The 27,611-nt window shown below is 36.2% G+C and overlaps 3 protein-coding genes across 4 annotated transcripts; 2 read left to right on the top strand and 1 right to left on the bottom strand.

The window, feature by feature from the left end:
* On the top strand, positions 1–6,963 carry LOC142505152 (phospholipid-transporting ATPase 1-like). Its single transcript, XM_075618002.1, has 7 exons — positions 1–2,458; positions 2,575–2,878; positions 3,536–4,235; positions 4,356–4,479; positions 4,567–4,786; positions 5,544–6,002; positions 6,489–6,963. Exons 1-7 carry the CDS (start codon positions 934–936, stop codon positions 6,706–6,708), a joined length of 3,552 nt encoding a protein of 1,183 aa, XP_075474117.1. The 5' UTR covers positions 1–933; the 3' UTR covers positions 6,709–6,963.
* A 5,323-nt stretch (positions 6,964–12,286) lies between these two features.
* On the top strand, positions 12,287–17,476 carry LOC142505288 (protein RBL-like). The gene is made up of 6 exons (XM_075618209.1): positions 12,287–12,661; positions 12,764–12,862; positions 14,178–15,265; positions 15,353–15,614; positions 16,352–16,476; positions 17,055–17,476. The coding sequence occupies exons 1-6, from the start codon at positions 12,643–12,645 to the stop codon at positions 17,067–17,069; spliced, it is 1,608 nt and encodes a 535-aa protein (XP_075474324.1). The 5' UTR covers positions 12,287–12,642; the 3' UTR covers positions 17,070–17,476.
* Positions 17,477–19,411: 1,935 nt separating this feature from the next.
* LOC142505306 (uncharacterized) lies at positions 19,412–22,649 on the bottom strand. 2 transcript variants are annotated; one of them, XM_075618238.1, is made up of 2 exons: positions 22,443–22,649; positions 19,412–21,861 (listed from the first exon to the last, which is right to left on the bottom strand). In XM_075618238.1, exon 2 carries the CDS (start codon positions 21,835–21,837, stop codon positions 19,615–19,617), a length of 2,223 nt encoding a protein of 740 aa, XP_075474353.1. In that variant the 5' UTR covers positions 21,838–21,861; positions 22,443–22,649; the 3' UTR covers positions 19,412–19,614. The 2 variants fall into 2 exon arrangements, with proteins under 2 accessions (XP_075474353.1, XP_075474352.1); XM_075618237.1 differs by having other exon boundaries at positions 19,412–21,865; positions 22,443–22,637.
* Positions 22,650–27,611: the final 4,962 nt, after the last annotated feature.

The following is a 27,611-nucleotide window of genomic DNA, read 5'->3' on the forward strand; positions in this document are numbered from 1 at the left end:
ATTAATGTGAACTCAACAGAAAGTCATAATTCCATATTGGCTTGTGGCCACCCCGTTATGACTCTTCTCTTCTCGTTTACCTCCCTTGTCCAGTTTCTTGCAAAGTTCGCCGCCCCCTTCTTGCAAGAATTGCTACTGTTTGAGGAATTTGAACTTTGAATTGTCTGTCCTTTTTTTTTTCTTCCTTCTTACATATATATATCACCAAAACATTGACGACGCATCACTTTCAAATTGCATCAAACCAAATTATAGGCAGCCCGGAAGTCGAATTCTGCTCTTTTTCTTCTTCTCTACACCGTGGCTTTATTCGTTGTTGTACATCCTCAGAGTTGGTTCTTGTGTGCTGAACTTGGTTAATATTAGAGCTCAGCTAGCCATACATAATATTCAGTTGAGTATTTTATATTTGGGTACTCTTTATTGTCCTGTTTCTTTGGGTTAACAAGATCTTTTTGTGATATTTTCGAGTTTTGGTTGTGGAATTCAGTGAATCATAGGATATTTCCCTCTGGGTATGTGAAAAGTGAAGCTTTCTTGGCTTTGGTCGAGGTGTTCTTTTTCTTCTTATTCTAAGTTGGAAGCTTTGTAATTTATTCGGTGCGGGTTTGGTTGGAATCACCATATTTCTGTCATCGAGTTTGCCATTTTCTGGTGTTTTGGTGGATATCATCATCTGGATTTCCAGAATCTCGAGTTTGGTGGTTTTTGTTTGTATTTTTGTGACTTTTTAGGGGGTCATAATTTGAGTTTTTTGCGTATAAATTTTACATCTTTTATTTGTGTGATACTGAAGGGGACTTTAATCTTTGGATCATGGTGTTGAAATAAGGCTCTTTAATGATTTAAACCTCAGAAACAAAGACCTTCCTTGTTTCTTGTTTTTTTCTTATATTTGAAACCAATTCTGCCAACCCCTAAACTTATCCTAAGATGGATTCAAAATCTCAGATTGAAATAAATGATTATTCTCTCCAAGCTTCTGACTTTTTACGAAATTTGTCTTCTCGGCCAAGGATATCTTCTATTCAGTCAAAGGTATCCGGTGGGCGCTCTGTCAAGGAGCTGAACTCCGGTGAGCTAGAATCGAAGCCCGTGAGACACGGGTCAAGAGGTGATTCTGAAGGGTTAAACACCTCTTATAAAGAGATCAATGATGAGGATTCAAGATTCATCTATATAAATAATCCTGAGAAAACAAATGAGAAGTTTAAATTTGCTGGAAACTCGATTAGGACAGGAAAATATTCTATCATAACTTTCTTGCCCCGGAATTTGTTTGAGCAATTCCATAGAGTTGCTTACATTTACTTTCTTGTGATTGCAATTCTCAATCAGCTTCCCCAGCTGGCCGTTTTTGGTAGGGAAGCTTCGATTCTGCCATTAGCGTTTGTGCTGTTAGTGACAGCAGTCAAGGATGCGTACGAGGATTTTAGGCGACACCGGTCAGACAAGATTGAGAATAATCGACTGGCCTTGGTGCATGCAAATGGACAGTACGAGCAGAAAAAATGGAAGGATATACGGACAGGTGAGATAATTAAGGTATCAGGGAATGGAAGTATTCCTTGTGACATGGTACTGCTCTCTACGAGTGAAGCTACTGGAGTCGCTTACATACGGACTACCAACTTAGACGGGGAGTCAAATTTGAAAACCCGGTATGCTAAGCAAGAAACACAGATGAAAAGACCTGGGGAGGGTAAGTTTGACGGGTTGATCAAGTGTGAAAAACCAAACAGGAATATATATGGCTTCCAAGCAAACATGGATATTGATGGAAAACGTATATCACTTGGGCCATCGAATATAGTTCTACGGGGATGCGAGTTGAAGAATACGGATTGGGTACTTGGAGTTGCAGTTTACGCCGGCAAAGAGACTAAAGCGATGCTCAACAACTCCGGAGCTCCATCCAAGAGAAGTAGTCTTGAGACGCGGATGAACCGCGAGATAATATACCTTTCGATTTTTCTTGTTGCTCTGTGCACCATAGTGTGTATTTGTCATGGTGTTTGGTTGAGAAACTTCAAAGATGAGTTGGTTCTAATGCAATTTTATAGGAAAAAGGACTATTCGGAACCTAAAGTCAAGAATTATAAATATTATGGTTGGGGCATGGAGATATTCTTTGTGTTTCTCATGTCAGTTATTGTATTCCAAATCATGATTCCTATATCCTTGTACATATCCATGGAGCTTGTCCGTGTTGGTCAAGCTTATTTTATGATAGGAGACAATAGGATGCTTGACAAATCATCAAATTCAAGATTTCAGTGTAGGGCTTTGAATATCAATGAAGATTTGGGACAGATAAAATATGTCTTCTCCGACAAAACTGGTACGCTCACAGAGAATAAGATGGAATTTCAGTGTGCAAGTATTGGGGGAGTAGACTACAGCAATGGGAATGCCCATGGCGAAGGCGAAGATGAGAGTGTTGGATATTCGGTTCAAGGTATTATAACTGCAATATCATTTTTCTTTTTATTCCACAAGAAGGTTCTTGACCATAATAATGCCATTTACATGTCATGCTAACCCATTACCTGTTCGGTATTTATTTGGTTTCAGTGGAAGGGATATTTTTGAAGCCAAAGATGAGGGTAAAAATTGATCCAGAACTCCTCAAACTATCAAAAAGTAAACACACAGATGAGGGCAGGCATGTTCATGACTTTTTTGTGGCATTGGCGGCGTGTAACACCATTGTGCCTCTAACCATGGAGACGTCTCATCCTTCAGTTAAGCTCATTGAATACCAAGGGGAGTCTCCAGATGAACAGGCATTAGTCTATGCAGCTGCATCTTATGGGTTTATGCTTATTGAAAGAACTTCTGGGCACATAGTTATCGACATTCATGGGGAAAGGCAAAGGTACCTCAAAGTAACCTTCTTATGCATTAGTTTTTTTTTTTTTTTTTTTATAACTGGTCATATCGATACTAGTTGCTTCACTTGATTTGATCCCCTTAATTTACAATGGGAGAACCGTCAGTCATACTGTCTTTGGAAATTATATGGGATATATATTCATTATTTATGCTACGATAGCCCTCATCAGGAAGTTTCTTAATAGAAAGTAATTTACTATGGAGGTTCCAATTGCTACCTTTAAGTACCTTAGTTCTTGAATCTTGATAGACTTTTGCTATAATACAATAAATATAGATCTGCTCTGTACTCGTTTCCTATTCCCCTTGGAATACCATATTTCTTAATAAAGGTTTAGTGTTTAATCTTTTCAATTTGAGAGATTTTTTCAGATAAATTGTGTTTCATCTTTCGTTTACTTCTCGATTTCATTTTATCGCTCGTGGCTGTTTTTTACTACTGATCTGTTGCAGAGAACTTCATCCAGTATCACAGATCTAATTTGTTTGGTTTTATAGTTACGGCTTTTTCTTAAAATTTTTTTGTCTGATTTTCTTTTGCATTATTATTATTATTATTATTATTATGATTATTATTATTATTTTGAACATTTGAAGCAGAGACATTGATCATCTGAATTCTGATCAATTGTTGCCGCAGGTTCAATGTCTTGGGGATGCATGAGTTTGACAGTGATCGGAAGAGGATGTCTGTAATATTAGGATTTCCCGATCAGACAGTAAAGGTGCTGGTAAAAGGTGCTGATACATCCATGTTCAGCATCATAGATAAATCTCTGAACTCGGACATGATAAAATCTACTGAAGCTCATTTGCACTCATACTCCTCGAAGGGCTTGAGAACACTTGTTATAGGAGCACGGGATTTGAGTTCATCCGAATTCGAACAATGGCATTCATCTTACGAGTTGGCAAGCACTGCCTTGATTGGGAGGGCAGCTTTACTTCGTAAAGTTGCCAACAATATTGAAAACCATCTTGGTATACTAGGTGCATCAGGGATCGAAGACAAATTGCAGCAAGGCGTGCCAGAAGCAATCGAGTCTTTAAGAACGGCTGGTATCAAGGTGTGGGTTTTGACTGGAGACAAGCAAGAAACAGCAATTTCTATTGGGTACTCTTCTAAGCTCTTGACGGGTAATATGACTCAGATAGTGATTAACAATAATTCGAAAGACTCGTGTAGAAAGAGCTTAGAAGATGCCTTATTAGTGTGTAAAAAGCTCAAAATCGGTTCTGACGCCAAGCAAAGGGGTTCTGGAGCTGGAGGAAGTCAACTTGCTTTAATAATTGATGGAACGAGCCTTGTGTATGTTCTGGATACTGAACTTGAAAAACAGGTATGCATGCAGAGGCTACATTGTCCCCCACCCCAACCTCCCCCCTCCCCCCTCCCCCCTCTCTCTCTGCGATGTTATGCCACCAAAGTTCTTAAATTATTTATTTTGATTTGTTTGCAGCTTTTTGAATTATCGAGCAAATGTACTGTGGTTTTATGTTGTCGGGTGGCTCCACTGCAAAAGGCTGGAATTGTTGCCTTAATAAAAAACAGAACTGATGACATGACCCTTGCCATTGGTGACGGTGAGCATCATTATACTTGGTATAACGTGTTATGTCATTTTTCCGAGTTGTCAGATGAATATAAATAATTTCTATGCGTTTTTTTAGGTGCAAATGACGTTTCAATGATCCAAATGGCAGATGTGGGAATTGGGATAAGCGGACAGGAGGGTCGGCAAGCCGTCATGGCATCAGATTTTGCAATGGCTCAATTCAGATTTCTGGTCCCATTGTTACTGGTACATGGACATTGGAATTATCAGCGGATGAGCTACATGATACTGTACAATTTCTACAGGAATGCTGTTTTTGTTCTTGTCTTATTCTGGTAAGTATGATTTACTGGTTGAAGTTTCTTAAATTTCCTACACATTCTGTGTTGTAAAGATCAAAGAGAATGATTATATTTGTTTTAACACAACATCCATGATCTTGGTTCATGATTTTTACCGAGCTTGAATTGTCAAAGCAGTAGCAGTACTTAAGTTTATTATGCATTAGTCAATTAATTTTTTTCACTTGCTCTCTCATCTGATATTAAACTAAATATATTTTTTAACCGATTCTTTTATAATATATTATTGTTCTTTTAATTTGTAATGCAAGTTTGGTGATTGGTGTTTTGATTGATGTCTTTTTTACATCATCAACATTAGCAACATGCTATCTATGGTTGTGATGCTCATGCTGTTGCCTATTTTTGTTTCTGTTTTGACTTTTAATTGAGAAAAGTAGCTCAATTATTAGATTATTAAAAATCATGAGGTCAAATACATGGATACAGTTGAATTGTGTACTGAAACTATTAGGATAAAAGTAGACACATTTAAGGCTGTAAAAAAATTATAGTTAGGATTTGGTGCAACTCTGTTCCTAGCTTGCAACATAAAGGCGGCAGCTTGATATTTGCTACTCGTTCATCACATATTATAATACGTTATTCTAATTTGTTTGTTTGTTTGCTACTCGTTCATCACATATTGTAATACCTTATTCTAATTTGCTTGTTTGGCAGTGAGCACACTCACGGCCTTACACCTCACGTATTTAAAAAAACTGACCCATACACCCCGTATTTCTCCCAGGTATGTGCTCTTCACAGGTTTCGCTTTGACCACTGCCATAACTGATTGGAGCAGTATGTTATATTCGATAATATACACTGCTTTGCCCACAATAGTTGTGGGAATTCTTGACAAGGATTTAAGTAGAACGACTCTGTTGAAGTATCCTCAACTTTACGGGGCTGGACAAAGACGAGAAAGCTACAACGGAAAATTATTCTGGGTAACAATGTTGGACACTTTGTGGCAAAGCATAGCTGCCTTCTTCGTGCCTCTGCTCGCTTATTGGAAAAGCGACATGGACGTTTCAAGCATAGGAGATCTTTGGACTCTTGCCATTGTTATTATGGTTAATATACATTTAGCCATGGACGTCATTCGATGGTATTGGATAACTCATGCTACCATTTGGGGATCCATAGCCGCTACTTTTATTTGTGTCCTTATTATCGACGCCCTGCCGTTCCTTCCTGGGTACTGGTAAGACTTCTCCACTTGATGTCATTAGCATTATGCATTCCATCTTTTGATAATTTTTTTCCTCATAAATATTAGATATCCTCATGAACTGATGTTCTTATTATGTTTCACATTTGTGGTTTGATTAAATCCGTTTTTAAGTAGATTCATACATGTCAATTGCATTTGAAGTTGGTCTTCTGACTACTACTTATAGCTTGTTTGAATAAATAAGGTGGTATTATTTTTATTTTTTTATAGAAAAAGTTCATCAAAAGTGGTCAAGCAGATTTATTTTTTCTAAGCTAAATATTTATGTATCTAACTGGCTAGTCGGGCTTTTATAAGTGCTTGGAAAAAAAACTTGTTTAATATTTTAGGCATAATGGTTTAAAATCGCTTCTTAAGGTGTACCAAACAATTTTTCCTTTAGTCTTAGATATCTTTGTAATTTTTGCCTGGAAAATTGCAGTTGAAGCTTAATTTTTGTTGTCAATGCTTTTGCAGGGCCTTCTTGACCATTGCCAAGACTAAATTGTTTTGGGCATGCTTGGTGGGGATCACGATGGGAGCATTGCTGCCTCGTTTCGTTGTTAAAATATTCGTTCAGCGTTACAGGCCTGATGACATTCAAATTGCTAGAGAAGCGGAAAAAGTTGAAATTTCAAGGGAGTTGCATCTCGCACAAGTAGAGATGAACCCGATTTTTGATCTGTCAACTAGGTAGATATCACATTCACCAATTTTTTTTTTTTTTTGTTTTTGTTTATTCGCTGTGTTTCTGTAAAGTTTGTCCGATTCTTTAGGCCACTGCAGAAGTTTTCTCCGGCTTGCCGTATCTTGTTTATTTGCTATACTCGAAAGAGGATAGAAATAGTAGTAGCACACATTGTCTTGCTACAGAGGATGTAATTGTACATTTGTTGATGTTTAATGCACATAAATATACAGTCTTTTGTTATGATATTTTACATACCAGCGAGAGTACAAATTTGGTTTTTTCATGTCATTATTATTGGTAATGTTTTTGCTTCGGTTCCTTGCTCACATGTCGTATTTTGTGACACAGATATCTTATTTGGGTCATCCATGTAAAAATATTATTTTTTATGCTAAAAGTATTACTTTTTATTGTGAATATTAGTATGATTGATCTGTCTCACAGATAAGTATTCGTGAGACCGTTTCATAATAGACTTACTCTTTATATAGACAGCTTATTTTTAACTTCTAAAATAACATAACAAACATTATAATTGTCGATTATCAGTTGTTGCGTGATATACTAATTCCAGTACATATTAATCTTGAAGAATATATATATTCCTCCTGGCACCAAAAGCAAGTCTCTGTTTAGCAAATGAAACGAGAAAAGAGTTATATTTTGAATCAAAACTCGAATAAACCAATTGATATAATATCGCTTAGACAAATTTATTCGAGAAACTTAGATATATAATGACATGCACGATAATTATGAATTATTTAAGTATTTATGTGTTTTTCGATCCATGAAATTAAATAAATAAAAATTTAAATAATTATTTGAAAAAAAAAACTATATTAAAATTCGCTACAACATAATTTTAAAATAAAAAATACTAATATATTTGAAAAATTACTCAAGATAAAAAAATAATTAAATAATGTACAAATACCAAAATAATTAAACTTGTTGTGTACCGATACTTATAAAAAATTATAAATCAATAATCTAATTAATTGTTTGTCAATATATATATATATATATATATGAGACTGTCTCACTAAGACTTACTCAAATTAATTTAAGTAAATTTATTTTTTCAACTGAGTATTTTTTCGTAAATATATTGACAAACAATTAATTAGATTATTGATTTATAATTTTTTATAAGTATCGGTACACATAAGACGACTCAATTTGGTACCATATATTGAGTGAAAATAATAATTTTAACATAAAACAATATTTTTCATGAATCGGTCTAGTTAAAGACCCGACTCTCAAATTGACTCATGATATGTTCTCACAAGAGTTTTGTTAATTAATTTTAATATTTAATAAAATAATAATGTATAAAAGACATTGTATGTTTATAATAATATTCTAAAAGTGTATTTTAAAAAGTGAATTGTAAATAACACTCCATAAATGTTGTAATAAAATCATATCATTTAATTTAATTTTGATTACAATGTTTAGTTTTGTGTTATTTTTATACGTTCAGTTCTTCATACTCTATAAAATATTAAATAAACTATAATTTTTTTATATAATATTACTTGTTTTCAATTTTTAGTAAAAAAAAGTCATCATAAATTTTTGATATAGTGACTTATGCGATCCTGGTGAAATGGATGAGCAGGGTCGGGTGCTCCACCAGATCTGCTATCAAGATAATGAAGGAAACTGAGCAAGAACTATATCTGTGATGAAGATATATCTCTGCAATATGGCTTCCGCTGTAACCTGCAAATAAGAAAAGAACTCGTGAATGGGCGCCGGAGGGATGTCCGGCGTGGCCACTCCGATGCTTAAGTCAGCAGGTGAAGATGATAACCAGTGTAGCTTAGATAAAAGTAAATGCTACTGGTGTAAATATGTGCATTAACATGTATTGGTGAATGAATCATTCTCCAGCACTAGAGAAGAAGAGGAAGCCCTCGTCCCTCAAATGAATTACATACCTGCTATTTATAGGAGAAAAGGTAGTAGGTATCTTGTTTTCAGTGCCTACTTGCTACTTCCTATCACGCCACCCTACTTTTCCATCAAGTCACATCAATAGGATTCTGTCAGGTGCGCTTCTCGAGACAAGATCTTTTCTTCTGAACCACGGCACTGTTATCGAGGTGCCCGGGTAGAATGCCTCCCGGGAGATTTATACAAGAGCCCGGGACTATGACTGCCCGGAGAGTAGAGCATGGGCTTGCACCTGCCCGGCTCCAGAAGAATCCATCTGCAGACTCACTCGGATTTGGGAATCCATTTGATATCCCGGGTCAATCATCACCCATCCCTTAAATAGTCGGGCTAGAGTCATACTCGCTGTCCCGATCAGTCATGCCTGGATTCCCAAAGAGATAATCAATCTTGTTCTATAAAAGCATCGGGGGCTTCATGTCTCTCAGAAATGGGATGAAATGCCGGAGTCTCATGTCTTATGGACTTGAGATAAGATGCCGGGGCCTCGTGCCTCCCGGTCTTTGCATAAGATGCCGGAGCCTCATGTCTCCCGGACTTTGCATAAGATGCCGGAGCCTCATATCTCCCGGACTTAGGAATGGACGAGGTGTGGTGCCCCGAGCCAGGTTTGAGAACCCTGGGCTTATAAGTAACCAAGGTGCGGAGCTTTGGCCGGGGAGCATGTCCCGGGACTTGGGAGTGGTCGAGGTGCGGAGCCCCGAGCCAGGTTTGAGAACCCTGGGCTTATAAATAACCAAGGTGCGGAGCCTTGGGCCGGGGAGCATGTCCCGGGACTTGGGAGTGGTCGAGGTGCGGAGCCCCGAGCCAGGTTTGAGAACCCTGGGCTTATAAATAACCAAGGTGCGGAGCCTTGGGCCGGGGAGCATGTCCCGGGACTTGGGAGTTTTCGAGGTGCGGAGCCCCGAGCCAGGTTTGAGAACCCTGGGCTTATAAATAACAAAGATGCGGAGCCTTGGGCCGGGGAGCATGTCCCGGGACTTGGGAGTGGTCGAGGTGCAGAGCCCCGAGCCAGGTTTGAGAACCCTGGGCTTATAAATAACCAAGGTGCGGAGCCTTGGGCCGGGGAGCATGTCCCGGGACTTGGGAGTGGTCGAGGTGCGGAGCCCCGAGCCAGGTTTTAGAACCCTGGGCTTATAAATAACCAAGGTGCGAAGCCTTGGGCCGGGGAGCATGTCCCGGGACTTGGGAGTGGTCGAGATGCGGAGCCCCGAGCCAGGTTTGAGAACCCTGGGCTTATAAATAACCAAGGTGCGGAGCCTTGGGCCGGGGAGCATGTCCCGGGACTTGGGAGTGGTCGAGGTGCGGAGCCCCGAGCCAGGTTTGAGAACCCTGGGCTTATAAATAACCAAGGTGCGGAGCCTTGGGCCGAGGAGCATGTCCCGGGACTTGGGAGTGGTCGAGGTGCGGAGCCCTGAGCCAGGTTTGAGAACCCTGGGCTTATAAATAACCAAGGTGCGGAGCCTTGGGCCGGGGAGCATGTCCCGGGACTTGGGAATGATCGAGGTGCGGAGCATTGGGCTGGGTTTGAGAACCCTGGGCTTATAAATAACCAAGGTGCGGAGCCTTGGGCCGGGGAGCATGTCCCGGGACTTGGGAGTGGTCGAGGTGCGGAGCCCCGAGCCAGGTTTGAGAACCCTGGGCTTATAAATAACAAAGGTGCGGAGCCTTGGGCCGGGGAGCATGTCCCGGGACTTGGGAGTGGTCGAGGTGCGGAGCCCCGAGCCAGGTTTGAGAACCCTGGGCTTATAAATAACCAAGGTGCGGAGCCTTGGCCTTCATGAATGGTCGAGGTACGGAGCCCCGAGCCAGGTTTGAGAACCCTGAGCTTAGATAATGTGCCGGGACCTCGTACCTCCCGGGCTTTAAAATAATGTGCCGGGGCCTCACACCTCCCGGGCTTTAGATAATGTTCCGGGGCCTCGTACCTCCCGGACTTAAGAGAATGTGCCGGGGCCTCGTACCTCCCGGGCTTTGCATAAAATGCCGGGGCCTCGTATCTCCCGGACTTGAGATAATGTGCCGGGGCCTCATAACTCCCGGACTTTAAAGAATGTGTCGGGGCCTCATAACTCCCGGACTTTCAAGAATGTGCCGGGGCCTCGTACCTCCCGGACTTTGAATAATGTGTCGGGGCCTCCTGTCTCCCGGACTTAAGATAATGTGACGGGGCCTCATACCTCCCGGGCTTAAGAGATTTTGCTTTACCTGCTGTATTAGTTTTATTAAAAACCAAATCACTAACCTTGAAATACTGAATCCGAATTCATTTTCGGTAGAGTGAAACTTCTCTGGTTGAGCTAAATTAGGTGACTAATATAGCTGTATGCTAATGAGTGCATAGCAAATGCTCTTCATGCCAATCCGGGATAGCTGCTGAGCTTTGAGCCCATATGAAATCCACATATAAGATCTGAGTGCCGAGCTGGTCGGACTTGTATGTTTGCCAAGCAGAGTTGGGCTTACTGTGATGCTGAGCAAGGTCGAACTTACTTTTGAATGGAAACCAAATCTACGTCTTGAGCTCAAGATTCCCACAGACGGCGCCAATGATGCGATCCTGGTGAAATGGATGAGTAGGGTCGGGTGCTCCACCGGATCTGCTATCAAGATAATGAAGGAAACTGAGCAAGAACTATATCTGTGATGAAGATATATCTCTGCAATATGGCTTCCGCTGTAACCTGCAAATAAGAAAAGAACTCGTGAATGGGCGCCAGAGGGGTGTCCGGCGTAGCCACTCCGATGCTTAAGTCAGCAGGTGAAGATGATAACCAGTGTAGCTTAGATAAAAGTAAAAGCTACTGGTGTAAATATGTGCATTAACATGTATTGGTGAATGAATCATTCTCCAGCACTAGAGAATAAGAGGAAGCCCTCGTCCCCCAAATGAATTACATACCTGCTATTTATAGGAGAAAAGGTAGTAGGTACCTTGTTTTCAGTGCATACTTGCTACTTTCTATCACGCCACCCTACTTTTCCATCAAGTCACATCAATAGGATTCTGTCAGGTGTGCTTCTCGAGACAAGATCTTATCTTCTGAACCACGGCACTGTTATCGAGGTGTCCGGGTAGAATGACTCCCGGGAGATTTATACAAGAGCCCGGGACTATGACTGCCCGGAGAATAAAACATGGGCTTGCACCTGCCCGGCTCCAGAAGAATCCATCTGCAGACTCACTCAGATTTGGGAATCCATTTGATATTTCGGATCATCCATGACCCGGGCTCTTACGGGGGTATCAGTGACTATTCATACATCATTAGAATTATTATTGTTACTATTATTATTATTATTATTTAAATACAGTTTTAGTATAAATATTTTTTTCATCTAATAAATGTTTTTTAAAAATATTTATTTATTTTTTAAAACTTTGATAAATAAATAATATATATAAATTTAAATTTTTATTTTATAAATAACAGTTTATTTAATCAATATATGTTATTATCTTTTTTGAATATAATATTAAATAATATAAAAAATTATATAATAATTAAATATATTTATTACATCAATAATTTTAAATAATTATTTATATAATTTAATTGCTAATTTTAATATTCATCATGATTACGATGATAGCGACAAAGATGATAGTTTATATAAAGCGGAGTGTTGTAGAAACCTAGCGGCATCCCTTTGAAAGCCTACCTTGCGTTCCCTCTTCCCAGGGGCCCGAAGTCGAAACCCTTTTCACTGAGCCCTCGCCGGCGGCGACACCACCGCCGTTTAATCAATACACTGTCGAACATCCTCCACATATACTACATTAATACGCACAACCTTCTTGTTTTATGCTATTTTTTCCGGCCAATTTCCGTTAAAATCCCTGTCGGTTCCGTTGTTAATCCAGTTTCCCCACCTTTTATTTTATGGTTTCGTCGTCAAATTTTGTATCACTCAGTATTTTCTATTTTTATTTTATTGAATCTTTATTGATGCAGTTTTGAGACATAGTGCACGATGAACGCGTCAATTATTGGTAATTTTTTTTAGATACTAAAAATTTCATGTCTTAGACATTTTTTAGTCGATTTTCGCTTTATTTTTTATGTTATTTTGTTCTTATAAAGTTTTTTTGTAGACCCTTTACAGGGGGATTTTCCAGAAGTGATAGAGGAGTATCTGGAGCACGGGGTTATGAAATGTATTGCCTTCAATCGCCGAGGAACCCTTCTGGCTGGTATGATTTTCTGTTGTTTGGTTTCTCGTTGTTCACTTTGTATTAATAGGTACTTTTTTTATATTGATTAATTATTTATTATTTTTTTGTTTCTTTGACAATGTTACTGAGTAACTTGAAAGGTCATTACAGGTTTTGAACTTTGTGCAATTGGACTGTGGCATTTAGCTGAAAAATACCATGATTGTCATATTTTGTGTATATGCGTATGTGTTTGTGTATAATGCCTTGTCCTTGTATATATTTGGTGTCAGAGTTATAATCTCATTTATGTTTTTGGCATAGCTATTAAAATGTTGATAATGACCTTAGACCATTCTGATGTACTTCATTGCCAATCCTTGTTTTTATGAAAAATAGGACTATCTTGAGAAGTTTAAGATGGTAAGTAGATTTAACGGAAACTTGTTTGCAGTTGTTCAATAGAGCCATCTTATCTGATGTAATTGTAGGGCTGTGTGTGTTGAATTTTATCGAACCCCAAGACTGAGTTTTGGATTGCGAGTGAGCTCTTCATTCGAGTTGAAAGTGGGTTTGACATAATTTCACCCTGTCAAGTTGGTGTTGCTTTGATTTTGTTGAATTCTGGCATGCTCCTTTAACATCAGTATCTTAAAAACGAAGGCACGGGTAAAATGGCTATGACACTGTTCTGCTGTTTTTTTTTTGATAGGAAACATATTTCATTGATAGTAAAATAAAAATTACAGAAAGCGGATAAGAAATCCGCTCTAAATAAGGTAGGAAAAGTCAGACAACGACACCATAATCATGACATTACAAATTTCCAGTCCCTAGCTAAGTCTCCGATAGTAAGATGCCGATATTCACGTAGTATCGTGGACCAACTCGCAACCCTGAATTTTATTTTATCCCAGACTTTGTCGACGGACTCCGACTTCTCTTCAAAGATTCTTGCATTCCTTTCCAGCCAAACGGACCAAAATATACAATGAACAATCAGAAACCAGAACGTCTGATGTTTTCTTCCAGATTGCAAACATGGTTCCAGAATAAACATTTCCTTTGCCTTCTCCGGAGAAACCCAAACCAAATCCACCTCCTCTGTAGGTTTTAGTAAAAGATTACATCACAAAACTTTTTGAGCTTAAAAATAGCTAGATTGTCTAGTTATTACAGTCTTTTATGTTCACGTAGTAAGTAATAACCTTACCATCCATCATTAGACTTTGTTATAACCTTACCATCCATCATTAGACTTTGTTTTTGTGAGATACAACTTTCTGTTCCTTGCATGCTTCTGACACCATATTTATCGGGTTCCCTGTTTGATATGTCCAATTTCTTTCACCAGCTGGGTGCTCTGATGGAAGTTGTGTTATATGGGATTTTGAAACCAGAGGTATTGCCAAAGAACTCAGGGACAAGGATTGTGTTGCTGCCATAACAAGTGTTTGTTGGTCAAAACATGGACACCGCATACTGGTATCGGCTGCTGATAAATCATTGACTCTTTGGGATGTTGTCCAAGGGGAGAAAATAGCTAGAACGACTCTGCAACAAACGCCACTGCAAGCTCGTTTACATCCTGGTTCCTCTACTCCATATATTTGCTTAGCTTGTCCTCTATCATCTGCCCCTATGATTGTTGACTTGAATACCGCAAGCACAACTGTGCTTCCTGTATCATTATCTGATACAGGAAATGACATAGCCCCTTTATCACGCAACAAATTTTCAGATGGATCCTCTCCTTTTACGCCTACGGCTGCGTGTTTTAATAAATACGGTGATTTGGTTTATGTGGGCAATTCTAAAGGGGAGATACTAATTATTGATCATAAGAGTAACCAAATATGTGGCATTGTTCCTATTCCAGGTGGTTCTGTGATAAAGAATATTGTATTTAGCATGAATGGGCAGTATCTTCTCACAAACTCAAACGATAGGACTATCAGAGTCTATGAAAATCTTTTACCTGTGAAAGTTGAGCTTAAAGCTCTTGATGAAACCATTTGTAAAACAGATGAGCAAGATGAGGTTGAAAAGTTGAAAGCTGTCGGATCAAGCTGTTTATCTCTCTCTCGTGAATTTCAGGATTCAATCACCAAAGTGCACTGGAAAGCACCATGTTTTAGCGGCGACGGTGAGTGGGTGATTGGAGGTTCTGCTAGCAAAGGAGAGCATAAAATCTATACGTGGGACAGGGCTGGTCATCTTGTAAAAATCCTTGAAGGTCCCAAGGAAGCATTAATTGATTTAGCATGGCATCCTGTGCACCCTATTGTTGTTTCTGTCTCCTTGACTGGATTGGTTTATATTTGGGCCAAGGATTATACTGAGAATTGGAGTGCGTTTGCTCCAGATTTTAAAGAGCTCGAGGAAAATGAGGAGTATGTAGAAAGGGAAGATGAGTTTGATTTGGTGCCCGAAACAGAAAAGGTGATCAATTTTTTTTTGGACAAGACTGTCTTGTAATGTTTTTATTATTATTTATTTATCACATCACTTGTGTCAAATGTGCTGCAGGTGAAAGATTCAGATATTAATGAAGATGATGAAATTGATATCGTGACAGTTGAGAGAGATCTTGCTTTTAGTGATTCGGATATGTCACAGGATGAGCTATGCTATTTACCTCCTGATCCATCTCCAGATGTTACTGAGCAGCAGGATATCCGTGTTTTAAGTACTTTAAAGCTGGGGGAGATCGACCAGTCCACATCTCCTTTGTCAGAGGACACGGAACAGAATGGTCATTTAACAAACCATGAATCTAGTCCACTTAATGGTAACATCCATAAATTTAGTGATTTTTTTTTTCAGGTTTCATCAGTAATTTCCACTTTTTATTAGCTGGATTCCTAGTGTCTGAACATTTGTCCCGCTTAGGGAGTATGTTTATTGTATGTCATTTGAACACCATGTGGGGGTAAAATGTCTAGTTGTTTCACATTTAACTACTGTTGGTCATGTTGGGAGGTAAAAAATTGATTACACTTAATAGTGAAAATATGTCGGTTTTGGAAAAAACTCTTGCCTGTTTTCATTTTTGGTACTGTTTGCACTTAAATTTATCTGAACTTGAGAACTGTTAGCTAACTATCGTTGTTTGCAAAACTAGGACAGGGATGGCGGACAATCCGCAAAAAAAGGGTTTTAGAAACCGTTTCGCTAAACATATCCAAATGGACCCTTAAATTTTGTATTTGCTTGGTTCATACTGTAATGATACTTTATGGTGCAATAAGTTCCTGGTAGATGGATCTCTTGACACCGACTTATCATTTAAAAGGATTTGATATGATGGTGTCGTGGTTTGATAAGTCTTGAATATCCATTTAGCTCAGAAAGGATTTGAAGTGTAAAGTTGAGTTGGGGAGCCTTTAATTGATGATATTTATGACTTTATTTGAAATTTTACATAAGCATTATTCAAGTGCTATTATCTTTCAACATCATGTGCATATGGCAAATCATCAACTTCTATTTATTTTCTCTATTGAAGTGGTGTCAATTATACTGCAGAGGAATTGGGAGGAGCGTCTTTTAAAAGAAAGAGGAAACCCTCGGAAAAGGTCTTGGGATTTCAGGCTGAGAATGTTAGGAAGCCATCCTCAAAGATGAAAGCAGCAAGCCAATTACTGGAAGCTGTAAGATCACCTGCTGTAGTACAGTTACTTAAGCACCGTGGGAATGCAATTAATATCTGCATGGCCACATGCATTCAAATGTTTTTATCAAATCTCGTTGTTTCATGTGCTGTTACGAAAACTAGGAAGCCAAAATTTCCGTCTGCTGCAGCTAGTTTAAATGAATGATAAGCATGTCCTTGGTTAAAAAAAAGTTCCTAATTTGAAGTATTTTCATGTGATGTGTTAGTTTGGGGTTAATCTGGGGCCAACCTTTTATTTTATGTGACACTAATCTTAATATTCTTTTATAGATGGAGAATTTGGATTAAAAAGAGTTGTTAAAAATTGCTTATACTGTACACACTGACAAAATGCCTTTAAAAGATTTATACAGCTTTTATTTTTTTGCCTTTTTCTTGCATTTTCTTGGCTAATGAAAAGCACGAGGACAAATATTTGTGTAGTCGTGGACCTGAAAGATTTCAAACATAAATAGCAAAAGGATACTCTGTTCTTCTTAATCATTTTAAGATTTTTGTTTTTTTTTATCGATGCTTTTAATCAATGTGAGACTGCTGATACTTCGACACCAACAGGGTAATGTATCGTGACGGGACTTGTGAAGACAATCTGGAGGCAACAAGTAATTGATGATAAACCAGAGGCTTCTGCAAGCAATCAGATTCATTTCACCCAGTGCATTGTCATTTCTTGTCTGCAATATTGTACAGAATAGGTTGATTGCAACATTTCAGATCATTCAAGTTGAAGAAGCGAAGATTGGAGTTTGTCTGAAGATTACTCGAAAACTGTTTCCAGTGCATCCTGAACTCATACTTTATGAAATGAATGTTTATATATATTGATTTATAACAGAATACATTTCTTTTTTTTAATGTTTTAGATCAGATGTGTTACTGACTAAAGGATATTATCGACTCATCACGGATGGATGAATAGCCGGTGTATGCCAGTGGATTATATGAGAAAGTTCACTTGTTCTGTTTTTCCCGGATATCAGTATATGTTTATTCTGTTCTTTATTTTCATGGGGATGGAAACTTTCCTTTTTATTCTTCATTTTTAAGGTTCTGGATATTGTTAGAGCAATCTTGTTTTCCATCTGATTTCAGTTTAGGCTGCTGTCTTATTTTTTGTTTAATTATCAAAGAAGATGAGAGTCTTCTTGTATAATCAAATTTGCTGTAAAAGACACGTTTATTTGAATTTCAATCCTTTTCCACTATTATGACACATTTGATTATTTGTGTAACTATGGTGATCTGCCGGGGTCAATTTTTTGTTTGATGCTATGGATTTCTGTTTCGTGCCTCAGATATTCTTTATTACAAATGGTATTATGTAGGTGGAGTTATGTCTGTATCAGTTGCTGATAAAATGCTTTTATGAGGTATTCCGGTATTCAATATCTTTATAAATTTTGGTTCCGCCACAATTACTCCTTGAGATTGTATATGCTTTAGGTTGTTTTATGATGACATCCTTAGCCTGAAACATAAATATATAATATAGCATACCTGGCATTGATTGTGAGAATCTGATTTGCTCATCTGTTCTAATAAATGCATATCGGGCTTTACAGTCAAGGACATTATCTATCCGTGTCAAGATTTTCCTTATACTCGAGTTGTATACTTGAAGTTATTTACATACTTGTACATCTCTAAGTTTCTAATCTTTAGCTTTTTCTGATGCAAATTTGTACGTGACATAAGCACTGAGCGCCACAATAAGTAGCACAGCTACCCCCATATTCACCAGCAGTTGCCTTTCCTCGTTGAGTTCAGTGAGTGCTTTCACTTTCTTCTTATAGTTACCCATATTGAAAGCACTGTAATCACCTTCCCTTGAACCAATAGTTTGTTTTCCTTTTGATTCTCTGTCTTTGGAGCCTCATCTTTGTCAAATTTCTTCTTCTCGACATTCTCGACCTGAGGTAAACAACTATTAAAAAAATTAAAGAAATATAAAATTTTGAACAATAGTGTAAATTTTATTCTCTGTTGATTTATTTTAAAATTTATTAATTAATGAAAAATAAGAAATCAAACAAAAAAATAGAATGTAAATTTCATTCAAAAAAATGGAGTCTAATTTTATTTTTCTTTAATTTATTTTATAATTTATTAATAAATGCGGAAAAAAAAAACAAATAGACATATATTTATTTTTATTATTTAATGAAGATAAATACATAAATGTAAATTCATAATTCAACGTCATATATTTATAATAGTATATATATATATATATTAAAAATTCAGTAACTAATGGGAAAAAAAGAAATCAAGGGGGAAAAAAATAATGTAAATTTCATTCTAAAAAATAGAGATTAAATTTATTTTTCTTCAAATCATATATTTATAATAGTATAGTTTATAAGAACATAGATATAGATTTATTATTATTATTTAATGTAGATAAGATCATACATAAAATGGATGTTAAATTTCTTTTTTCTTCAATGTATTTGTAAATTTCATTCTAAAAAATGAGGTTAAATTTCAGTTTTATTCAATTTATTTTAAAATTTATTAATAGATGAAAAATAAACAAATAAATATATATGTATTTATTATTACTATTTAATAAAGATACATACATACATATAAATTCACAATTCAAAGTTATTATTATTTATTCAGTTTTCTTCAATTTGTTTTAAAATTCATTATTAGATGGAAAAACAACATACATGTATTTATTATTATTATTTAATAAAACTAACGACATATATATAAATTTACAGTTCAAATTCATTTACTTTAAAATCCATCAATGGATGCAAAATCTAACAAATATATATGAATTTATTATTAATAAAATTTAAAGAAGATGATGACAAACGTGTAATTAATAAAAATAAAAACATATATGTAAATTCACAATCCAAATTGTTGTTATTTAATAAAAATAAGAACATACATCAAAATTTACCATTCAAACTTTTTATATTTAAGGAAGATAAAGATATATAATAGATACATATACTATACATAGAGAATCGAGCAAACTAAGTAACAAGTCGACTAGTAAGAAAAAAGTAATAACAAGGTATAAGAAAATTCCTGCACAGATAAGCCACTTAGCCTAAATTTATTGTATAAATATGAAAAATCTAACCAAGAAAAGCACTCATATGGGCGCAGCACATGTCGTCCTGAAGTGTCCGGTTTGATTGCAGCGACTACAATGTACGACCCTCTTCACACGGCCACGATCTTCTGCTCTGACTCGTTTCTTCCTTGGGCGGCCAGGTGGACGTAAAGATTTAGGTGGATTGATAATAACGTTGTTCGGGTTATTATACACAACAATATCAGTAGCTTTCTTGGCATTAGGATCTCCTTCGGATACCTCCCAAAGTGTTTTATCCGGGATAGGGTGTATGGTTTGTGAGTATGTTTTCCGATAAGTGGCAACGGTGAAACTGCTCTCAGTAAATCGATGGACGTTCTGTCTGCATGAAAGTAAGGCTGCAACGGCGTGCGCACATGGTAAACCATAGAGTTGCCATCCCCGGCAAAGACAGCAACGGTTCCGGATATCGACAATATTTGTTCCCTCGTGAGATATTACCTCAAACTCTGCTTCATTTGCTCGGAGAACCTGGTAAGTTCGAGCGCGTTCAAGGGCCTCTGCGACTCGTCTCTCAGCTGTAGGAACAAGAATGGAAGTCCACTGCATACTAGCCTCTCGACGTTCATTGAACCAAGTCATGAGCTGCCTCCGAATACATTCCATCATCTGAATTATAGGAAGACCCGAGGCTTCTAAAATCCAAGTGTTTAGCGATTCCACTATATTAGCTGTCAAATGTCCAAATCTTGTTCCCTCAAAATATGCGGTAGCCCATAGACGAGGGGGAATTCGCCGTATCCAGTAGGCAGCATCTTGAGATATCTCTTCAATCTCTAGTATTTTGGTGTCAAATTCATTAACAGTCAGAACATGAGCAGTTTCCCATAAAAGGTTAACAAGCATAGTATTGTTGAACTCTTTGCGGAAGCTTTCACTTAAATGGCGCATGCAAAAGCCATGGAAAGCAGTGGGGAAATTTGCTTCCACTCCATCTACGATGCCCTTCTGCCTATCTGATAATATCGTAAGCCTTGGCATGTTTTCTGTATTGACCTCGAGCAAGCTATGAAGTTCAGATAGAAACCACATCCAGTTATCATCATTTTCCTCATCAACAACACCAAAGGCCACAGGAAAAAGGCCACCGTCCCCATCAAAACCAGTAGCAAGAAGCAAAGTACCAAGGTATTTGCTCTTCAAGAATGTTCTGTCCAGCCCAAGAAGAGGACGACAAGCATTTAGGAAGCCATAGATAGATGCTTGGAATGATATAAATAGGCGCTGAAAGCAATTGTCAGCTGGATTTGTATAAACAGATGCAATACTTCCAGGGTTCGTCCGTTTCACTTGCTCACAGTACTGTGGAAGGAGCCGATAGCCTTCTTCAAAGGATCCACGCATGGCAGTCATAATCCTCTCCTTTCCACGCCAAGCTTGTTTGTATGATAAAGTAATACCGTGAACTCTGTGAATCTCTTCCAAGATCTCTTTCGGCTTGCAATTGGGATTTTCTCGAAGGCGTTGCTCCACAGAATTGGCAACCCACTGGACTGAAGCCTGCTGATGCCCCAGATGGCCGATTCCTCCACACGTATGGTTATCGTTAATGGTCCTAATTGTGAAAGTTGGTACACCAGGAAGTTTCGCAGCATGAATGCGCCAAGGGCAGCTCTCACTGGCACATTTGGCAGTGAATCGAGTTTTATCTGATTTAATGGTCTGCACTTCAAAGTGCAGAGCTATAGCTGTGTCCCTCAATGCCCTGCGACAGGCTTTAACATCAGCAAATTCTTGCCCCACCACAAGTTCGTGGTAAGGACCAAGAGCAAGACTTCGTTGCTGAAGGACAGCAGAGGGAGTAACTACTAAAGCATTCTGGTGAACACTCATTTCATGCAACGATTCAATGCAAATGTCCTCGTGCTGGAGTACCGCCAAATCCATATTCTCGTCAAGTTCTTGGTGATCAGATATAGCCAACTCATTGTTCTCGGGGATAACTAGTTCGATATTCTCTCCATGTAAATGCACCTCTTGAACTTCGTGTTCGGGTTTCTCTTCCATTGCTAACCCGTTCACCTGCTCATATTCGTGCTCATCAACGCCCTCAGATAAGATGCTCTGCCCCAAACCATTCTCATGCTCAGGAGTATGTCCCATCCCCAAACCACGGATCCGATCAATGCCTGTGTCATTATTAGGGCCCAGCATAACCTGCTGGTTCTGACCAAGGGTTCCATTATGATTATGTCCAAGCAGCAATTCCTGGTTCGTCATTTTCTATCCGTCAAGGGATGATACCTGCCTTCAAAATGTTACATATTTGACATCTTTAAGTTAATTTAGACAGAAAATAATGGAAAAAAATTCCAAACAGAGTCATACTTCTGTCTGCTAATCTAACATTAAAATATCGACTCATTCTCAACAATACACGAATCACCAGATTCTTAAATTTTTCTACTTCCGGATATGCTAAACAGTATAGAATCATATTTGTTCCACGAACATAAAATAATTTTGAAAAGAAGCAGCAGCATAACAAGCTTATATATATCATTCCAACACAGTAAAGCGTCAAATAGCAAAGAAAAGAACATGCTCCCAGGATTTCACCAAGATAGACAAGGGAGAAAAGGATCGAAACCCACCCAAAAAACCAAAAACAAAATCGAAACAGTATCCTAATAAAAATACAGAAAAAAAAATTGCAAGTTTTAAATCTTGAACCCAGAATAGACCAAACCCAGATTCAAAAACACTATTATCTACAAGAATCTTGGGGGGAAAAACACAAACCGATCAACCCCAAATAATCTAAACTCGAACCAGCAAGAATCAGATTATGCTTTAAAAAATTAATTAAATAATTAGAGGGATACCTGATAAGTAACAAGAATTTGAAAGTGGCGGGTAAAAAAGGGCATAGGAAAGAAGGAGAAAATTGGGAAAAACGAGAGAACAAGGGCAGAAAGGGGGCGGGGCGCAGGAAGGAGGGTTGAGATGGGAATTCCAGGCACTCCCGAAGCTGTGAGAGATGGGTATTTAGGTCAAAACTCGTAGGGGATATGCTATTCTTCTTTTTCCCCATTTTTCGTACTTACCATAATACCCCCTTTTCTAATTTTCTTTTTTCTTTCTTTTTTATTTCTTTTCATTTTATTTTTGTAAAGAGTATCAAATTCTAGTTTTGGCAATTGGTAATAATGAGATGATATTTCAATATTATGCCTAATTTAATATTATGTTGGACCATAATATTCTTTTCATTTCATTTCATTTCTAGTTTTTGGATAGTGATTATCGAATGTTCGATCGGTTTGTATAAATATATTGAATATTTATAAATTTTGGGTTCTCTTACCTAATCTCCAAAGTATGCATTGCAATATAAAATTACTTTTCAAGATTTATTGAATCAATTTTATTTATTGAATCAGTTTTTTTTCGAGGAAACGAAATTGGGTAATAATGAAATGATTAGTAACATAAAATACTTAATATCATTGTCCGACATTTTTGATGTGTAACACACAGGAATTTTAGTAAAAGAAGTTGTTACAAATGTTCGGTGACATCTGGAATCTTCTTGAATGTTCTAGAATTGTTGAAAATGAAGGACTTGAAGACAAGATGCAAGGAACTAGAATGAGGTGAAAATTTTTTGAGTAGGTCTCTTGTGAGACGGTCTCACGAATTTTTATATGTGAGACGGGTCTAACCTTATCGATATTCACAATAAAAAGTAATATTTCTTCATGGATAACCCGAATAAAAGATCTGTCTTACAAAGTACGACCCGTAAGACCGTCTCACACAAGTTTTTATCAAAAAAATTTGACATACCAGGTCCATGTGAAATGACCTCAAATTCTAGGACCCTTACATGTTGTATATAAGATAAAATCACAAATACATTTTGATGTTATGCGTAGGTTTGAAGGGCACATTACATTCTATCAAATCATCTATATTAATTTATATTTGTTTTTTTTTACAATAATTAATTCACTAATCAAACTTTATAAAATAATAATCACTCGTGTTTGCAGTTGACAGCTTGACAAAATAAATGAATCATGACCAAAATTCCGCCGCTCAATCTCTAAAAATTTAATAGAAGTTTGGTCGCATGTATCATTCTCAGAAGAAAAATAATAATAAAATTTGGATAATTCTATGTTACATCCAAAAAAAATGTTTGATCGAGATGTTCGTACGAATATTTTAATTATTTTTTGTTTTAAGTGATATGTTTGCGTAAACATATAATATTTTTTTTAAAAAAAGACGAGAATTGATTTGATCTTCAATATTATAAATTATGATGGCTACCTTTCAGTTATATGGTTGGAAACTTGTCGCGTCGGAGTAGGTCATTCATCACTAATTCAATACAAATTTACATTTTCTTGTCTCAATTCATTTTTCACCAACTCCTTATTTTTAAAATATTTTAAGTGAATAATTTTTTTAGATGAGTGGATATTTATCGATAAGACATTTAACTTGATATATAATTATAATAAAAAATAATATTTTTGATATAAAAATTAATATTTTTTCAAGTCAGATAGGTAATCTGTTTCAGTCTCAGTCTCAGTCTCATATAAATTTTTGTCTTTAAAAATTATTATAGTTAATCAACATTTATGGAAATACAGGGAATTTTGTTTTTAGCTATTACTCCAAAGCATGTACGTATTTTGTAAATCATAAATTTTTTTATGGGATCATTTTATACGTCAATTTTGCGATATATTTGTCATATGAAAATTTAATTTTTATCTTAAAAATATTAATTTTCACTTCAAATATGAATCAGATCGACATGTCTCGTAAAGGCCTGCTCTTATTTTTTTTTAACAACACTTTATCCTCATAGTACATGTAACTATTTGTCAATCTTTATCGGTTCTTGATTTTCTTCGTTTCTTTGCTTGAATCCAGTCCATTTTTGTGGAAACTGTCCGCTTTATTTGGGTTCTGCTGATTTTAAGGTTTGATTCCGCCTGCTTTATTGACATTTCTTGTAGTTTTTAGTTGTTCTACAAATTGCAGATTTCTGAGCTGAGTTCTTGAATGAATCATACTAACGAAACACAGTAATTTGATTTTAAATGGGTCGTTTTCTGGGTTCTGTTTGCATTTGATTCTGCGTTATCTGTGGCAGATTTTTGCAGAAGTGCTGGTCATGGGTTATGAAATTTTTTCTGTTTTCAGAAAATGCGTTTGATGTGAAAAACAGCTTTGAAATCTAAAATACTCGCGCATGTATGCCTTTGTTTTTGTCTAAATTAAGGTTGTCTCTGACTTATATTTAAAATTTTAATTTTTATTGATGCGTCTCTTTGGCGATTTATATATTTTCTATAAACAGGATGTATGCTGCCTTGAACCTCAAATTTTAACTCGCATCTTTATGTTTTTCAATCTTTCCAGTTTGGAATTCGAAGCTGTTAATCATCAGCGTCATTTTGGCAAAATTGGATTCTTTTTTTCATTGGAGATACTGGTCAAAATGGTGAGGCGTTCCAACAAGCAAACGACCTTCTCGTGGAGAAGGAGAAGCATAATCAGTTTCTCGAGGAGGAGCTTGAACGTACAGTTAAAAAATGGCACATCAAATAACTTTTTCAAGAAAAGTCCTATGCCAGATGTCCAGAATCAAGAAACTGAAAATTATTTTATTCTGAAATCTTTGAATAAACCTGAGGAAAAACTATTTATCTTGTCAAAAAATGAAGTTCCAGCTGCATGCGAATAATGGTGCTTTTGAAGTGCTCGATGACACGAGGTGTATTCAAGAACCAGTTGGAACAGGAAGAAAGAATGATCTCTTAGAAAACACTTTCATTAATGGAGATTCTGATTTAGAATATTTTCGGTATGAGCTTTCTGCTATCAGAAAACGATTGGAAGAGCTTTGATGTAGAGACATTGTTGTGCGAGTGTTGAATGAACTCAGAGGACAAAAGCTCAGAATAGAACAAGAAACAAAAACTTTTGACATGGGAAACCTACTTTACTTGTTAATACTTTTAGAGGCACTTCTTTAGCATATATATCTCAGTTTACATGTGCGTGGATTTTACACTTCTTAAGCCTTGTATCATTTCGGGTTTGAACCGGATTTTAAAAATTCGAGGACTATGTAAATATGGTGTTCCAGGGATTTCGTATTGTTGATATATCGTCGAACATTGTAACTATCGAGTTTATATATTGATAAGGTTCTTGTTTTTTCATACTCCTATCTTATAAAACAAAGGGAATATATTTCATATTTGAATGTGTTTAGGTTTTCTGGTAACATGTCCAATTTTCAGAATGCTGTATTATATTTTAGAAGTAATATTCATAATGACAAAAATCTCTTCCAGAATGATATTCCAAATCTACCGTACGAAAATATATTCATTTATTTTTTTTAAAAAAAAGAACATTAATTGAATTTTTACAAGTCAAAGTCAATGGAGTGAATGAATTGAACAACACTTGTTTGCACAAGTTTTTAACTTCTCTTTTTCTTTATCCATATTTATGTATTATATCTCGTTACACGTGTTGTGTTTTTGTACTTTTTTATTATTTTTTTTGGAGTTTAATCAATTTGATTTTTATTAAATTATGGGAAATGTTATAATTATGAAAACTGACCACATATAATACTAAAGTTTTTGAAAATGTTGGCCATAGTTATGAGAATTTTTTTGTAATTAGTTTGAAATTTGCTTTAAATCATAACAACTTAACTTAAATTTGCAGTCTCTGTCAGAAAATTACGTGTTTACACTCCCTCGTCCACAACAAAATATTTTTGCACTCTCTAAGATCGTATTTATTTTCTCAGATGAAAATCGATAGAAAATATTAAAAATGTGACAATAATATATGATATATGCAAAAACTTGTGTGAGACGATTTTACGAGTCGTTTTTGTGAGACAGATCTCTTATTTGAGTCATCCATGAAAAAATATTACTTTTTTTTATTATAAGAATGTTACTTTTATTGTCAATATCAGAATGGTTGACCCGTCTTACAGATAAAGATTCGTGAGACCGTCTCACAAGATACATAATCTATGATATATGAGTATCAGTTGTTTCAGATCTGATACTAATAAATGATTTTGAGTATACTTGCATGTATAACAAATAGTGGTATTAATGATACATTTGTCTTTTCGGATTAAAATCGATACAAAATATTGTATTTGAGTATCAATTATTTCAGATCTGATACTAGTATATAATTTTTTAGTATCAAAACATATTAAACAAATGTCGATATTAATAAGCTGTTCTAATTTTGTACTAAAAATTTATATTTTGTATCAAATCTAAAACAGTTGGTACTCAAATATAATTTATTCGTACCAAATTTTCAATGTTTACCGGTGATTAATGTCAATGTTTGATCTACATGTTTAGATACTAAAAAAATAATATATCAATACATCTGAAACAGTTAGTACACAAATATCATATCTTATTTTTAATGTTTTATACTGAATTTCATCCAAAAATAGACACGTAGGCAAAAAGAGTTCAAACACGTTTTTATGATATGACATGAAGGCTAAAAACATTTTTTTTTAGCAATTTATAATTATATTATAATAAGGGTAATATAATAAAAATTAAAATTAACCGGGATATTCCTGAAATTTTTGAAACTGCTGGCCATACTATATACGAGACCAACTGTCGGTCATATTCACGTACAGCGTCAGGTGCATCGTTACGTGGTGTGTTTTTGTATTAATTTTTATTTTTTGATTTTTTTGGTTTCTTAATTTTTTTTCAATTAATTTATTTAATATTAAAATAAAGATAAAATCATAATTATGAAAATTTAACAGATATATTACGGAAAATTTTGAAATTGTTGTCCATATTATGAGACCAATTGTTCTCTCGTAGACTGAGCATTAATATAATTTATAGATATTAATTAATTGACTTACATTCCTAATAAATTATTATATATTCCTGATTTTACTTTTATATTCCTAATAAATTATTGATTATGTTTCTTGTAAGACG

This window comes from Primulina tabacum, chromosome 10, assembly GCF_025594145.1.
Source record: "Primulina tabacum isolate GXHZ01 chromosome 10, ASM2559414v2, whole genome shotgun sequence".
In the NCBI taxonomy this organism is placed as follows: Eukaryota; Viridiplantae; Streptophyta; class Magnoliopsida; order Lamiales; family Gesneriaceae; genus Primulina; species Primulina tabacum.